This window comes from Neolamprologus multifasciatus, chromosome 12 (genome assembly GCF_963576455.1).
Source record: "Neolamprologus multifasciatus chromosome 12, fNeoMul1.2, whole genome shotgun sequence".
Taxonomy (NCBI): domain Eukaryota; kingdom Metazoa; phylum Chordata; class Actinopteri; order Cichliformes; family Cichlidae; genus Neolamprologus; species Neolamprologus multifasciatus.
The window spans coordinates 21,525,096-21,541,432 of NC_140450.1; the positions used below are offsets into that span (position 1 = coordinate 21,525,096).

Genomic DNA, 16,337 nt, shown 5'->3' on the forward strand with positions numbered 1-16,337 from the left:
ATCCGATACAGTTGGTGTTTCCACAAATGGCTCAGCCACAGTCACACAGTGAGCATTATTAGACATCACTTGAGGAGGGAAAAAAATGATGCTGGCCAAAAGACAAGGATTGCACAATATCATGTGCATGCCAAAATGTTTATGCAACTAGATATGATTAATTGCTAATGACTGGAAATGAAAACGAAGTGAGATAAAAAAGAAACTCCCAGAATATCATTTATTTATTTCGAAGTAGGAGTGAGAAGGTTCTTCATCAGACACGTAGCTACCTGCGAAGCACTGTCCCTCAGATGACGTCATGGCCCACACGCTCTTATACACACACACACACACACACACACACACACACACACACACACACACACACATACATATATATATGTGTGTGTGTGTGTGTGTGTGTGTGTGTGTGTGTGTGTGTGTGTGTGTGTGTGTGTGTGTGTGTGTGTGTGTGTGCGTGCGTGCATGTGGGTCTACGGTCCTACAAGGTCACATTCATCTTCTCATGCTGCACGTTATCTTTTGTCCCTGCTTCGATCTGCACGCTGTCCCTGTAAATACTGCGGTGTAGGATCCCTACAGTCATCAATGAAAAAACCTCGTGTGTTCCATCTCCCCGCAGCCATTCATAACCACCTGGCTCATTCATAGTTTCTCATAGAGACCGATTCAACAAATCAGTCAGTCTTGTGTTTTGTCATCAGAGTCTATAAAGATAAAAGGCATGAGTCAATATTCACTGTGCTGCTGTCTCTCACATAACGATGTTATAAAAAAGGGCAGGTACAATCCTACATGCCAAATGATGCACTGATAAGTCTGGCGTAATGTGCCAAGCCCAACCGCTTCACTACAACACAGAATCATAATGTCAAAGGAAGAAAAAAAAAGGAAAAAGTAAAAGTAACATAAGTCTGCAGGTGTTTTTTAAATAACCCCGCCTTGTGATATTGTAACATCTCTGTCTGAAATATTACTATAACACGTTGAAATAAAACAGGCTCCGTTATAATTACGATGATGTTACAGAGATGGAAGAGGTGATTGAAACATTATGAACAGAAAACAGCTGTTAATGAATCTCTGGAGTGTAAAAGGGAGGAGAAAAAAAAGATGTTGGGGGCTTTGTGCGGATTGCTTTGTGCACAGCCAGAATCGCAAGAAGAGCATGTGACCGAGTATTCCTGCAGGAGGGGTCCCTACCTTCCGACGGTTCCGGAATTGACCCACATGCCACTCTGCTGGTGGTTTAGCCGGTCACTGAAACCGGACAAAGACGCACGGAGAGGGAAGATGCGATCGCTGCGATCCCGTTGTTTGCCAAAGAGCACAAATAACTGCAGACAGGACCTTTGCCCTATCACATCCTCCTCTTTAGTCTACTTCCCGTCGCTGCCTCCTTAATCCAGCGCCTCACAGAACTCAACAAGAACCAGCTCGCTGCGGCAGACTTAATATAATGCTGTGTTATCTTCAAACTGACACTTTGGAGGATGAAATGCAATCATAACTGGCTGAAAGAGTCTTCTGGTCTGAGCCACCCCCTTTCTGTTGTTGTTTCCCCGGCTGATTTCATCAGAGGCACGCCTCCACGACTGCGCGTCACGACACAAGTCTTCCAACTTCTCCTGTGCTGCGTTCAATATCCGTTGGAAAATTAGACGTTTGCACTCCATCTTTCTGAGGATTTAGACACACAGCTCGATATCCCGCAAACTGACATTTTTGGAAGAAGACTTGAGAATACGGAAGACGTCACTGATGACTAAAAGTCGAACTTTTGAGCTGTCTATTGATTAAAATATGAAATTCTGCAATTAGCGTTGTTTATTTACTGCGCTGTGTGATTTCTGTGAATAAGAACAACTGTCAAACAGCTCCGGGATGACCATTACCATGCAACAGTGGCTGAGGAATTTAAAACACAATTTAAACGCACTAACTTTATTACTGTAATACTTTAATAGCCTAAATCTCGAGGCTTAAGAGGAACACTTAAGGCCTCCTCAGCGATTAGAACACGCGGGCCAATCATGTCCTGTATATATGATCGTATCCCCGCCCAGAAACTATGCTCTTTTCATCCTATTAACTCAGAACGGCCCACAAAGCGTGCTGCCTAGATAGAGCGCTTGCATCTACTTTGCACTGCCTTTAATCACTACCTAATAATCAATCATAGGTAAGCACGGGGTATTTTTTGTTTTGTTTGTTTTTTTATGTTATCCACGCAACTGTCTGCATGTCAGTGGAATTTAACTACGTTTCCCCTTTAACCCTTGCAAACACGCTCTATCCAGGTAAATAATGCAAGACTGTTATTATTACTCATGGGCAATGGAGAGAAATTTTCTCCTAAGGTTACTCCGGGTTTTCAGGCATAGCAACTACCACGTTGCAACTGTAGCCTACTGCTACTAAAGCCAGTAAAAGAGGCTTTAGACTGGACCAAGGAGAATACATAGCGTTTGCTATCATATTTTCCAAGATCTCAGTGTCTAAGAATTTACTGCTGGAATGCTGAGCTTTGCCATGTCAGCAAAATACCTCCAGTTTTCTTCAAGCAAAACTGTTTAATTTAAACTTTAGCAGGTTTGCTTTCAAGGCAGGAGCTTTTACGAGTCCATCTGCCACTCACTATAGTCATGGGTATAGCTCAAGATAAAATGTGGGATTTCTTTAACATTCAGCATCATTTTATCTTTCGCTTATTTCACACACTTAGGATACTGATACAGTCACCAATTTAATCATGTGAACATCTTTGAAAGCCAGTCTGCCAACTTTGTTTGGAGGCTGTGCAAGACTGAAGACGGACATCTACTGGCAGAGTTTGGTACTGTAATCTCTAAAACAAAGGCGGCGCAGGCTCTTAGGCGACATCAAGTCAGTGCTGTCACTCGGAGCCACCCCAAAAGAGGCAGCTTACATCTTTGAGACAGATTCTATATCGCAGGTTAGCCATGGGTGTCGCAACATACTGAGCTATATTAAGCATTTTAAAGAGAAGGTCAGTGTGTTATTTGACCTAAGTGCAGAAAACATACTTAAAATGTTTGTGTTCATGTAGATTCTTGCACATCACGCACACATGCAGACACAACAACAACAAGCAGGAATCATACAGGAATTCAGTGCACAAATAGTCAAACTGTACGTCTTATATCTATTTTTCCAATGCTGTCTTCAAGCCCTGAGAAAATACTGCCCCCTGACCTGGCTGGCATGGCCACAATGAAACAGCATGAAAGATGGGCTGGAATGCCATTGGAGAAAGCAGGGGTTCAACACCACTGGCACAGAGAGGGCTTAGAAAATGTGGAGAGACACCCCCCCCCCCTGTTTTTTTGGGGGGGAGAGGTGTACTTGTGAGAGAACTCTTAAGCAGCACAATTCTGAGGTGATGTCTGGCCCCATTCAGCTACAGTAAAACAAAAAGGACTGTGTTTTGTTAAACAAGCTTCATGGGTCTTTTATTAACTGTGTGGGAAGTTTAGTCCCGTAGCTTTTACACTTTGGTGAGATTAAAGTTGGGAGAATGGGTTGAGATCACTCTTTTGGCAGGAATGCTTCGGCAAAGAGGCGTCTTGCTGCTTGGACAAATGCTCAGTTTTGTCTGCAGTATATTTAGTGCTCCTCTGGTTTAACCAAAGGAAGGAATGGCATGTTGAAATGCATTTATTTAGATATAATTCATTTTGTTTAAGCTTAGTAAAGTTCAAGACTAATATCTGTTTTATTTTAACTGCAAGTAAGAGGTAAGGTTTGCTCTTCAGATGTATTGCTAAAGGATAACAAACAATACATTTTCAAATCAATTCATTTCAGATGTTTACTCATTATAAAGATATTCAAAACGAGCATTTTTTGGTAGTGTTTTCTTGCGTTTATCTCATCCCCTCCTATCCACTCCTCCGCTGACCCTATTCTCACCCTCGCCGCACACTCATATATCCAACAGGCCGGCTCACCCCCTGCCCCAACACTGTGCTGGAACTGTTCTAAAGCTGTCAAAACACCCAGCTTCTCACACTCCCTGTGTCCACACAGAGTTCGCTTTAAGTGCACACCCTCCCAAAACTCTAACAAACACACACACTCTTAACAAAAAAAACAGCCTATGCAACCTATTCACTGACACAAGTAGGTCAGAGCTCCAGTGGGTCTTGCAAACAGTCCACCATCACCCTGGAACTGATAACGATATCAAAGATTAAATTCTACCTTCAGCACTGACTCACACACACATATCAAAGCACACACACCAGCAAACATTACACTCCATATGATGTGGATCTACAGGATGAGAGCATTCACTTGTGTGTCTAGCGGGATGATTTTGTCATACAGTTTTGTTTTAGAGGTGAGGGACAAGAAAAATGTGGCATTTGCTTCTCTGGGAAGAAAATTCAGATATGAAAGGTCAAAGGTGAACCTGGAGTAAGTGAACGTTAGTGAAACGAGCTTGTGGGAAACTGGCATTTCTACAGTACATGATTGATGGTGGGAAAATATTGAAAAAAAAAGCTCATAAATTCAAATATGTCAGTTTTTTTTATCCCCACTGTTAAGCTCTGTCTCTTTTTTTTCTCTCTCTCCCTCACACATACACACACATACACAGAGTGGCATGGAGAAGTGGCTGAGTGTTGCCAGAGCTGGCACCCTGGCATGAAATAGAGTGTGTTTTGTAACAGCCGGCCTATTTGGCGATGGGCGATGGCACAGTGTGAGTTTACGTGAAAAACATTTAACGCTAGATAAGGCCTGAGACAAAGTATAAAATGAGGCAGACAGGCAAGGGCGCAAAAGAGGAAGTGAGGGAGAGAGGCTGAAGGAATTGTTTACTTGCGAAGTTATCAGTAATATGCCTTATCATGAGCCAGCTGGAAAACTACATGTGTGGGACCAGTGGTCATTGCTTTATTACACGCTAATGAAGACAAGTCACTGCACTGCTTGTGACCGAACGAGTGAAACCTTTAAAGAAAGCGACAATTGATTGGTCAGAATATATTATAGACTATTAAAATGCTTAAATGGTGTTTTGTGTTAGGGAGACATACTTAGTTATCTTTTATGCCTTGTAAAACAAAAACTAAAAAATAACAGCTATATTTAAACACACACACACACACACACACAAACACACACCATGTTGCTTGATTCAGACACGTTTGCATTTTTGAGACCGTTTTTTTTTTTTTTTTTTCTTTTACATGCACACTAGACCACCCCCTCAGTCTCTGGAAGGAATAAATATAGACTAATGTGTTTGAGCTGCTAAATTGCTAAAGTTCAAGTTCTGCAGCAGACCCAATATAAGAGGTAAAACTTTCTGTTGACATACTTGTCTGCAGCTATTATTCCCCCAGTGTCATAACATGTGGGCCGGCAGCTTGTTGAGTCTGACTGCTTGGCTGCAGATAAATGTTCAACGACTTTAATACAGATATATTTCCAGGTCAAGTTTGTGCTGTTGATGCTGGTGGGCCATGATGGTTGAATATGTTGGGAATGTGAAGTGTCTTTAGGACAGGGCGAGAGGCTGGGAAAAGGAAAGAGGAGGAGGGCAGCACCACTGAGGGTTTATTGTGGGGAGAGAGGGGAAGGTCTCTTTGTTTAACTGCCTGCTGTCTGTCTGAGAATAAACAGACCTCTGATTATGATATTAATGCCAACTTAAATGTTTCACAGTGTGGTGCCTGGCTTTCGCAATGAAGTGCCTGGAGTGAAAAAGAACACGGGGCTGTATATTCCTCCCTGTCCTCAACTAGCAGCCCTAGAGTGCCAAAACGACCCAGTTAGAGCAATGCGGCATCTAGCGCACCCAACCACAACCCCATATCCCATCGCAACCACCAGCAGATCATATTCAAGTCAAGTTACTCAAGTCTCTCTGTGGATATAGTGTCTTTGGCACAGCCTCAAGTACCCAGTACTCAGTTCTAAGTAAAAACACTTAAGTGGCAAATTCCAGTGATTCCATCGGCTTTGTGTTTGCTGAATCGTTTTCTTGTTTGAAATTCCTTGCTTGTAAGCCTGTTTTATCCAAAATCACAGCCTGAGACAAAACAGCAGTGAGTGATAGCCAAGATGGATATGGGGTTTTGACATGCAGAAGAGTGAAAAGGTAAATTCTTGAGTGGCACAAACCTTCTGTGATAACGACAGACTATGCATCTGCCTTTGAAGTTATGCACTTCCTGCATTCTGACTTTGGGGGATTGAGGTTGCACAGGCATGGCTTGCTGAGCTCCAGTGCATGCAGTAACAGATAAAGATTTACAAAAAAAAGTTGGCTTTTGGTTCAATTCAGGTTTACAGGAGTATGTGCACGGACAGACAAACAGCCTCCCTGATGCTCTAAAAAGGCAACCTTAAGATCATATATGAATGCAAGGAAATACACATGTACACTCTCTGCTGGACAGAGACACACGGGTCAACGGAGGTGCCTCTTAAGCTGTAGCTGTCAAGTGCCAGGGCTAATCTTATTAAGGCTCTCTTCAGCCGTTGGTCTGAACTCTTAAAGTGATAGTTCAGTTTGGTGGAAACTTAGCTCTATTTCTAACCTAAACATATCTTTACAACCTGGGTGTTTTTTCATTTTACCAGGGCTGGCAGCTTTTTATATAAGGCATCTCCCAGAAAACCTGAGCACAGGTTGATACATAAAGAGTCCATTTTACTAATTTGTGATAAATGGAGCATATATTATGCTCCAGTAAAAAAATTGATTACTTTAGTTACCATGACAGGTGATGGCTAAGCCGATTAGGACCCTAAGGATTCATAGGCTGTGCAGGTATCAGGGTATTACACTAGTGGAGATGAGTTAGGTACTTAGGTCAGGGGGGCAGCAGGAAATTATGTGAAGCTGGGGTGTGAGATTCAGGTTAAGGAACGACACAGAGACAGATATGGAAATGGGGATGGAGACTGGGAAGGAAGTAGGACCAGAGCTGGAGTAACTTCAGAAGCTGAGGGCAGAATTTAGGTTAGCACAGGAAACCAGTGTCAGGAGGCTTTAGCCTTGAAGGAGATTGACTCCTTTAAGAAAAGCAACATATTTAGCATGTCATATAATTAAAAAATACACTTAAGAATAGAGAACAGGCCCAGGTTTAGTACACCATGGTTGATATGACTGATTTTTATTCTCCTTCCTGCCTTGAACAAGTTTAGTGTATAATCCATAAAAAATTTTCATTGTCAGCTTGAAATTGATATAATCCTTTTGATATACTCTCTTAGTATGCCCTTTAGTAAATCCATCAGCAGGGATCAGTGATGATCTTATCAGGAATTACTTGGAAAGTGTCTTATATAGGATACTGTGTTACTTAATTTTAATAATATTGTGATGGCAGGGGAAGAGTAAGCAGATCGGTTGTTAGAATTACATTTTTATATCCTTTATAAAAGAGGAAACGCCACCCATTAAACAGGCATGGTGCTGCAGGCGTAGCACTTCTCAGTGATCCGTTGGCACATTTACTTAAAGAGATTCTTTTTTTTCTTTCTCAACAACTGCTGAACATTAGTGTGAGATTACAAGTCCAAGAGAAACCTTTCTTTATCCTTTATCAAATGGACTAAATATTTGTATTTATTGCGTAGGTAACTGTGGTTCACCATGGTTGCCTTGTTGATAGTCACTGCAGTAATAACATTATTTGAGAAATCTATTGGCAGGAATGAGAGAAAATGCCACCAAACACTAGAAATTAATGATGCATTGCAAAAAGGAATCTGCTGTGAAAGTATTTAGTGCTTTGTAATAGTTTTATGGGAAATATTTAGGCTCTCTCAGCCTTAACTCGCTCAGCCAAAATGCATGTGAATGCAGATATTTATGTTGTGCAGAGTGCTATGCACTACACCGGGCATTTAAGAGTTTTATTGACCAGCACTTTACTGCAGATCAAAGGATGGAGTCTCTTTCGCAATACATGCAATCTATATGTGGGTCTTGACATTTTCCCTACTACCCATGGTGAGGTTAGAAGTATTAGTGACCTCTCTGAACCACATATAAGACTAAACTTTGGACTGAGGTTAAGCTCAGACAACTAACAAGAAAAGGGGAAGAAGAAGGAAACTGGGCCTTCCTGAAAACTGCATGAACAAAAAGAAAAAAAAAATATTTTTTTTTTATTTTGTTCTTTATCTTGTACAAAAAGAAAAAAAGGTCAAATTCAATCTGCTAGGTTTAAGAATATTTTGAAAATGAACATTAAATTTAATGTTTCAAAGTTCTAAACTTGTGAGACAATAGGACAGAGAAGGGACAGAGGCAAAGGAAATGCTAAAGTTGTGAGGAGAGAGATGTATTTGGCCTCAGCACAGGTCAGTCAGTATTCTCAAAACAGCCTGATCAAACAGAGAACGAAGCCAAGACAAACACCTCTGGACTTCGGTCTGGCACAGAAAAGCAGAACTGTAGGCCCGCCGAGATCACACTCTACAAAGTCAGTACATCAACCCTGCTCACTCTGCAAAATACTGTGTATCAGAGATTCCTAATCTATTTGGCTTGCAAACACCACAGCTAAGGAAATTCTACCTATGAAAGCCCATACAACAGGTCAAACATGTCGGCTGGATTATGAGTTTTCATTATTTTCTTTTAATAATCAAAAATATGGCAACTGCTATGTGTGGCATTTAATTTGTTAAATTGTAAAAACATATAACTTTGTGTGTTCTCTTTTGAAAACTGAAAGATCCTTGTCAAATATTGTAAATGAGCGTGTTAATGTAACATTTCTATGTTTGATATAATGCACATTTTCATCCTCGCTTCCATTTTTCTTGCAATATCCATATTGCTATCAGCCTAATTCAGTATCCATCTGCTTCTATTTAAAAGACACTTGCTTACATAAAGAAACAGATATGAAGATAGAGGGGAGGGGAAGAGCATAAGTGTAAACAGCAACAAAAAAAAATCACAGGGAGACTCAGAAATAGTTAGATGGCCACATTACAGAGCACCATGGCATAACAGGAAGGCCCTTTGTTGTGTTTACTTCAAATAACCTGCATATCATTTATCTAGTTGCGCTGCTCTGCAGAGTTCCTCACATTGTATTAGAATTGAGAAAACAAAACAAAAACAAACAAGTTGTTAGGTAAAACCCTTGCATCTCACAGATAAAGCATTTACCTCGATAGCAATGCTTTTTAAATTTTATTCAGTTCAGCCCATTGAGTGGGTTTTATAATCCCGAGTGGTCAAAGCATTTTCTCAGGCAGTGCAGGAGGCATGTAATCCGTCAGCTGGCCTGAAATCTCAAAAAAAGAAAAAAAATATCATCAAATGAAGAGATATGATTTTCACCTAAAAGCACTAAATTGGAGTATTCTACACACGCTGCTCGGCTGTATCGCAAAGGAGGTCATCATGCAATCTCCAAATGCAGGAATGTCATTACACAAGACAGCAAATGTGCGCGCAGAAACAAAGCTGATATCCCGTGTACAGAGGCATCCCAAAATAGTGATGGAAAAATCTATACTAGCAGTTCCTTTTTATTTATTTCCACACCGCTGTGCCATGGCCTGATGATAGAACCAGCGTGCAATTATCACCACGCACTGTGACCACATGTCATTAATTTGCTAAGCCATAGCACGGCCACACACGTTTTAATCGTTTGATTAAGGGCGTGGGGTTAGGCTCTTTTGGATGCTGCACCATCAATGATACCAGCTAATCCTAGCCACTTGTGGGCACGGGTCATTTCAACCAAATAAATGTTAAGATGAAGCACAAAGATATTCTCTTTCAAAGATGAAACTAAAAGACAGCTGACCAGAAAACCATAATGGAGCTTAACAAGACTCAAGAAGTCAATATTTTTGTATAACCTGGCCTCTGATGTTGTTGAGTGCATTGCTATTAAGTATGTTGGGCCATTAAACAGGAATGAAGATAATAAAATGATTAAATATTTATGCTAACTCTGGTGATGTATTCCAGTGGGACAGAGAGAGACAGAAACAAAGACCGAGAATATTTCATTGCCAGTCAGTGCAACAATTTCCAAACTGTCTGCTTTAAGAAGACCACAGGTGATAAACCACATTTTACTGTCTAACCCTTAAATTATATTTTGTGATCCGCTGTGTCTGACCTCAACCTACATGACTCAGTGTTTTATTGTTCTTTCCCCTCAATAGATTTAAATGAAGGAAAAGATCCGTGTATTGCAATAACTAAAAATAGAACATGGCTTAAAATGTCTAGCCACACCACATAATATGTGATGAGTCAATTTCCAATTTTCATGAGGAAACAAACCACAGACACTGCAGTCCTGCATACATCGAGTTTGCTACCATCAGTTATCATATCTGATTAATTTATTCTGGAGTGTGTGTGTGTCCTTGACTGTGTGAGAAAGCGAGACAGACAGAGAGTCGAGAGAGCATCAGTCAGACATGCTGCATCATTCTGAAACAGCAAAAAAATTGGGCAGCCCTCGAATAAATGCCACGCGGTGGGCGATCACGGGGCAACAATGTGTACGTGTCAAAGCAGACGTGCAAGGAAACACCTTAAATAGAGCCAACCGCACAAGCACAGGCAAAATTACAGATTAAAAATCCTGTGGTTTCATGGGTGGTTCAGCCAAGACTGAAGCTGGTCTGACCTGGATTAGCAGGAACGGCACCCTTGGGTGTTCTGCTCTCTGAAAATCTGCCTTTGGCTATTACTAGACGAGACAGATACTGTATGTATGTGTCAGTCTGTTTATGTCTATACAGTGTGGTTTGGAAATGTTGGTTTTTGGAGTTTAAAAGCTTCACTGTGTGAGTCATAGTTTCTATGTTTGTGGGTCTTGTGTTTGACTGCGTTAAAAGATTTTTTGGATGCATCCCTGTGATGGGAAAGCTGCTAGAGTGACTAAAGAAATAACTGAAAAAGTGCAGTGTCCTCTTTAAAGTCAAGTGTCCTCTTTAAAACAAGCGGGGACAGAAAATGAGTGGAGGACAACGCTAGAATGAGCAAATATGTGTGCGAAACTTCAGAGAAACTCTCCTCTTCTTTATGTCACTTTCTGTAACCCAAGGAGAGCTAATTGGTTTTGGTCCCCCCCCCCCCCCCCATTAGTTAGTGGGGGGGGGGCTTCATTAGTTAATGAAAGCCAAATTGCTGTTATGAATGAATAGACAGGCAGGAAAGGAAAGATGTGAAAACAAACAGGAAGATAAGGAGACAGAGTTCCAGGCTTGCAGGCATCGAAAATAAAAGACGCTAGAGATTACTGCTGTGTGAGCGACACGAGCTAGATTTATAGAGCTGCGCGGGCCTATTCGGGCCTGGGAGGTGCTTAGAGCGTCCTGTAGGCGATGCAAGGAGACAGCCACACCCACACAACTCCACACATATACATCAATAGCCAAAAGGCAACCTGTTATGATATGCAATGTCATTTTGTACTGCAGAACACGCGCACTCCAAAACATCATCGCCATTTGGTCAGTCATATGATGCTGGAGCCAGTTCACCAAAAGGGATCGGCTTTCTGCCACAAATGAGAGGAGCAGATGCTAAAGAAAGATTTCCAGGGGTCAAATTGCATACAGCCTTGCACACATGCAGAACTATGCATGCATAATCATGCACAGTTGCACAGGAAGATGTAGTCGTCACAGTGATAGAGCCGTACGACCAGGACACAATCACAACACAAGCATGAACATAAATAGAGACGCAGTACAGCCAAGCCACCAAATGATGCCACTTGGTCTCTGGAGAATATCTTGCCATCCTTTCCTGGATGCACATGCAGACACACACGCGCCCAAGTTTCCACACAGCAAAATAGAAACAGGACAACAGGTTACAAAGAGCAAGAGAAGGGATTAAATAGAGAAATGGAGAAACTATAGCATGGGTTGAGGAGTGTAAAAGCAGAACAATCTATATGTGTCTCTGCATGCCAGACTGTCAGAGCCACTGTTAGCTCAAGGCCATTTCAAATATCAGTCCACTAGTCTTTTTTTTTTTTTTGGAAGTTTCTTTTCAGCTATAATTTTAGGTGGCCCTAACCTACCTCAGCTCTCTGGTAATCTGTCATTTTGCAGCCACACAATGCAGTGGCAGGCAGCGTTTCCTGCATGACGAGCACTAAATCCAAGGCACATCTGGAAAGGCCAAAATCTAAAAGTTAAAATACCACAAACAAAATGACTTTTGCAGCATAAAACCTTTGAAACCGAAAACCTTAATCGTATTCTTTCAGTTGTGTAATATGCCTTCCTATCAGTGCAGCAATCTCAGATCTCTAGAAACAACCCCTGTCAGCCCCTGGCCTCAATCCAGCCTGGAGCTATCTGAGGAACCACAAATGGACAAAGACACTCTCTCTGAATTCAGCCAGCTCTCTTATCTCCTCTCGTTTGATTGTGTGGTCCTGTCCCACCCCGGTCCATCCTTGTTGATGATACAACACCTTCTTATCCAAGTCTCTCACTACTAAAACATATTCCCTCACGCACCGACTCTCTGGCCTTGCAAATGTGTGTTTTGCTTCCCGTATGCATCATATAATGTAGACATTCAGTTTTTTGTACAAAAAGAACTTTGTCCAGATGAGCAGTTTAAATCTGTAAAGTAATCGCACCAAGCCACACTCGCAAGTACAAAGAAATCAGCGAGTGCTAGGGACACGGTGCAGCTGATTATCATAAGGCAAATGTTCAACATGTGGAAAGAGATCATTTCTAAAGGGATGTTTTGTTTGTTTTTTGAACAGATTGTGATGAAGATAAGTTGTTAACTTATCTGTTTTATTTTCTTTTTTCTTTTCATTTCTTCTAATGAAATCGTTCCTTTATCAGCTTCTTGGTTCAAACAGAAAACAGGCCAGATCTGAGAAAAAGAAGGGTTCTGCCTTTTGATTGATCATGTTTACAATAATATGGAATAGGACTCTGTCAGAATTTCTCATTCTCACTCCCTCAGCCTGCTTTACTCTTTCCTCCACAGCCGAAACCTCTTCGTGTCCCTCTTCTTTGATCTCCTCTCCTTTTTCTTCCCTCTACAGCTCAATTTCTCCTATATTAATTTGATACAATCTGCTTCTCTTCTCTTCTCTTCTCTTCTCTTCTCTTCTCTTCTCTTCTCTTCTCTTCTCTTCTCTTCTCTTCTCCCAGCAGACAAAGGCCTATGTTCTTTCTCACTCTGCATTCTGCTCTTGCATACACATTCTTTGCTCACTGACACCCCGTTTAAAACAACAACAACAACAACAACCAGAGAAGCAGCCAATAAGAAACAAACTGTACAATTGGCATCGCCAGCACAATCCCTTCTCTTATTCTCTTTTGCCCTCCCACCCTCCCTCTCCATCCCACCCTCCCTCTCCATCCCACCACCACCACCACCATGTTTTCTCTGTCCAAAACTTACTAAAGAGGACAAACATCATGTGGTGCTGGAAAAAGAAGACACTGTTGCAGGATGACTGAGTCTCTGTTATATTTTCTCCATTCTGTGTGTGTGAAGAGTTATGTTGAATTCCACCAGTGTGTGCATGAGCGTCAAGTTTATTACTAGTTACATCTAATACACCTACCACACACACACATGCACCTCACAGACACCAACTATTCAAATTGTTCTTGAGCCGAGGTGCAGGCTTAAAGCAGACTATTTGTGTGTTTTAGTTCTGTGCATGAGCATGTGCGCGCATGTGACTGTGCATGTGCGTCGTATTGCCCAGATCACACAAAGACACTTCTTCTTATACGATTCCCAGCTGTGTGGACTTGGCGCGCTAGTCGGCCATTCGACAGCCAAGAATGTTTGGTGTGCAACTCTACTGGAAAGCCCCAGTTACCCACACACACTTACTTAAACACACACTCACAAACACATATGCACCACATCTACTGAGACATCCTACTCCTCTGAGCAGACGCAGGGAAGGGCCTCACCCCAAAAGGAAGAACGGTTCAAATTCCACAGCTGATAGAAAAAACACTGAACAGCGAGGGAAAAGTGGAGGAACTGATGTCAACTTTTGTCACACCATCCCTACACCCACCACATTTTCACCATGCTTCTATTGTGGTTGATGAAGGGGGGGTGTTTCGACTGTTGTCAGAGAAACCAGTTTTCTTTCCATGCTTTGGCCAGTAACTGTAGCGAATCACTGTTTGGCTCTGTAGACACTAAGTGACTCCATTCTGCAGCTATTCCTTTAAGCTTGACTCATGTATCCAGACTTCTGCAGGTGGTGAGCACATCTAATTCTGTATTTAACCAAGCTAGGCAAACTAGCAGTTGCAGGGAACATCACCATATGGCCGAAGAAACTGGCCTTTTAGGTAGGTCACACAGCTAAACAAGAGGATCTGTGCCGTTTTTCCTCCCTTTTACCACAAAAAGAAAAGTGGGAAGAGTATGAGGTAGAACTTCCACTTGCCAAAAACAAAAACCCAAACTGGCCTTTTAGGTAGGTCACAAAGTTTTATCAGTGCTGTGCAAATCAATGTTTTTGTGTGTATGTATGGTTTTTTTTTCTATAGGAAGATCTACAAATAAAAAGATAAAGTAAAATTTCAATTAGTTTTCAAGTGTTTGTTAAGTACACCCCCTCTAAGATAACTTATGTAACCTCCCAAAAAGCTTTCGGAGAAGTTTAAAACGAAGGCTATTCTAGTTCAGCCTGCGATATGTCGATAAACGCAATACACTGAACAGCCCAAACTAACTGAACCGTTATGCAACCCTTTGCTGTCTGTCCACATGTGGTCTTGCACTGTGAACTGCTCTGTAGCGAGCATACAGATTAAATGGCATGACAATACACGTAGCATGTGCAACAATCCCCGTAATCTCCTACCTTTTTTAACACATACGCTTCTGCAATCAGTTCAGGGCTCTTTTATTTCCCCCTTTCGACGTCCACTTTAAGTTCACACCTCTCCGCTGCTCTACTCCATTCGCTTTATTCTGGGCAGCGCTCGTCTCTCGCTTCTCTCCATTAAACTGCAAGGCACAAACAATTGCGATCACTTAATAGCATTCCTCGGGATGACAACATCTAATCATAACTCACATGCTTTAACACTTGCTCCTCCGGTTCAGCACTTGAAATTCCTCAAATCATCGCTTTCGTTTCTTGTAAAGATCTGCCAGAGCTGACAGAAGAAAAATACTCCCGACTGTTGTAGCCGAGAGACGCCAGGAGAAATGCAATTACACGGAGACTGCTGCATATTGCAAAACCTGCAGACATGCTCTTGTTTGCAGACCCCTGCTATTGTGCTCCGGGATCTGTCTGGGTAGTTGTGAGCCTGTGGTCCTGATGCGAGTTTTTCCACGTCCCTTTGTTGTTTCTGTCACACCTACAAGGAGGGAACACACGGAGGAGGGGAACCTTGCCCCTACTTTCTTTTGTCTGACTGTTTTCACACAGCAGAATCAAGGCTGAACTACTCTATTTCTTTTTTTTTAATTATTATTATTATTATTATTATTTTATTTTATTTTATTTTATTTTATTTTATTTTATTTTTTTTTGGTTGTTTCTTAAAATATTACACTTTACGTCGCAGACGTACGAGCGTCTCTGGCATACATTTCATCCTCGTGGCATCAGCCCCGTTTCGTTTAATCTTTTCTGTGTTGATTTATATTTGTTCCATTTTTATTTATTTGTAATCCGCCTATAACTAAACAGCATATCCCCAAATAAAAGTGCATTTGCCCTTTGTTCTATCTCACCCGCACTTTTATCTTTTAGTCCCCCGTCTCACCGAATCCCTGGCCAGAAGTTTGGTCCTTGCTGGGGAGTAGACTGTCGCCGCTATCGCTCTCTCTCTCTTCTCCTCCCCTTTCCTTCCCGCGTTGTCTTTCCCAGGCGGTGGCAGAACCCAGTTGTGCTTCACTCCAAACCATCCTGCATGGACAGCACGCCAGCGCTTATCAACGAGCACAGTGATGACTGCATCACTGCTTGTCACAAGCGCCACACCCATCCATTCATAAAGCAAAGCGAGTGCCAGCCTCCAGACCAGACTGCTCGCTGTGTGAGGAGGTAGTAAAACAACCACAGTGCACCTTAAGGGGAAAATGGCTATAATATTAGAAAGTCATGCCTTATATCTCTGTGTCTGAGGTGCTGAATTATGAATTTGTAGCCATTTAAATAAAATAGATTTCACCTTGTGAGTATGAAGTGATGAGTGTTTTACCATAGTAAACCGTGATGGTTGGGGAAAAACGTCAGCACTACGCAAGCATCGTGGTCTTCATAGTGACTATAGGATGTGTGAGTTTACGTCTTTTGCTTAGTACTGTTTATGTATTC

General features: G+C 41.8%; 1 protein-coding gene across 5 annotated transcripts in view; it reads right to left on the reverse strand.

Moving 5' to 3' along the window:
• The window catches only part of rhobtb4 (Rho related BTB domain containing 4), a 39,137-nt gene extending 23,191 nt beyond the window's left edge, over positions 1 to 15,946 (reverse strand). Inside the window, exons 1-2 of one of the 5 annotated variants that reach the window (XM_085178980.1) lie at positions 15,784 to 15,946; positions 14,868 to 15,013 (exon numbers count right to left, since the gene is read on the reverse strand). Coding sequence is in view for 1 of the 5 variants with exons in the window: in XM_085178978.1 (XP_085035104.1) it covers positions 1,207 to 1,235 (29 nt within the window). In the remaining 4 variants the exon portion in view is untranslated. Of the gene's footprint in view, positions 1 to 1,206; positions 13,336 to 14,867; positions 15,014 to 15,083; positions 15,468 to 15,751 lie in introns of those variants that run through there. The other 4 variants (XM_085178981.1, XM_085178979.1, XM_085178983.1 and 1 more) reach the window with 4 other exon arrangements.
• Positions 15,947 to 16,337: the final 391 nt, after the last annotated feature.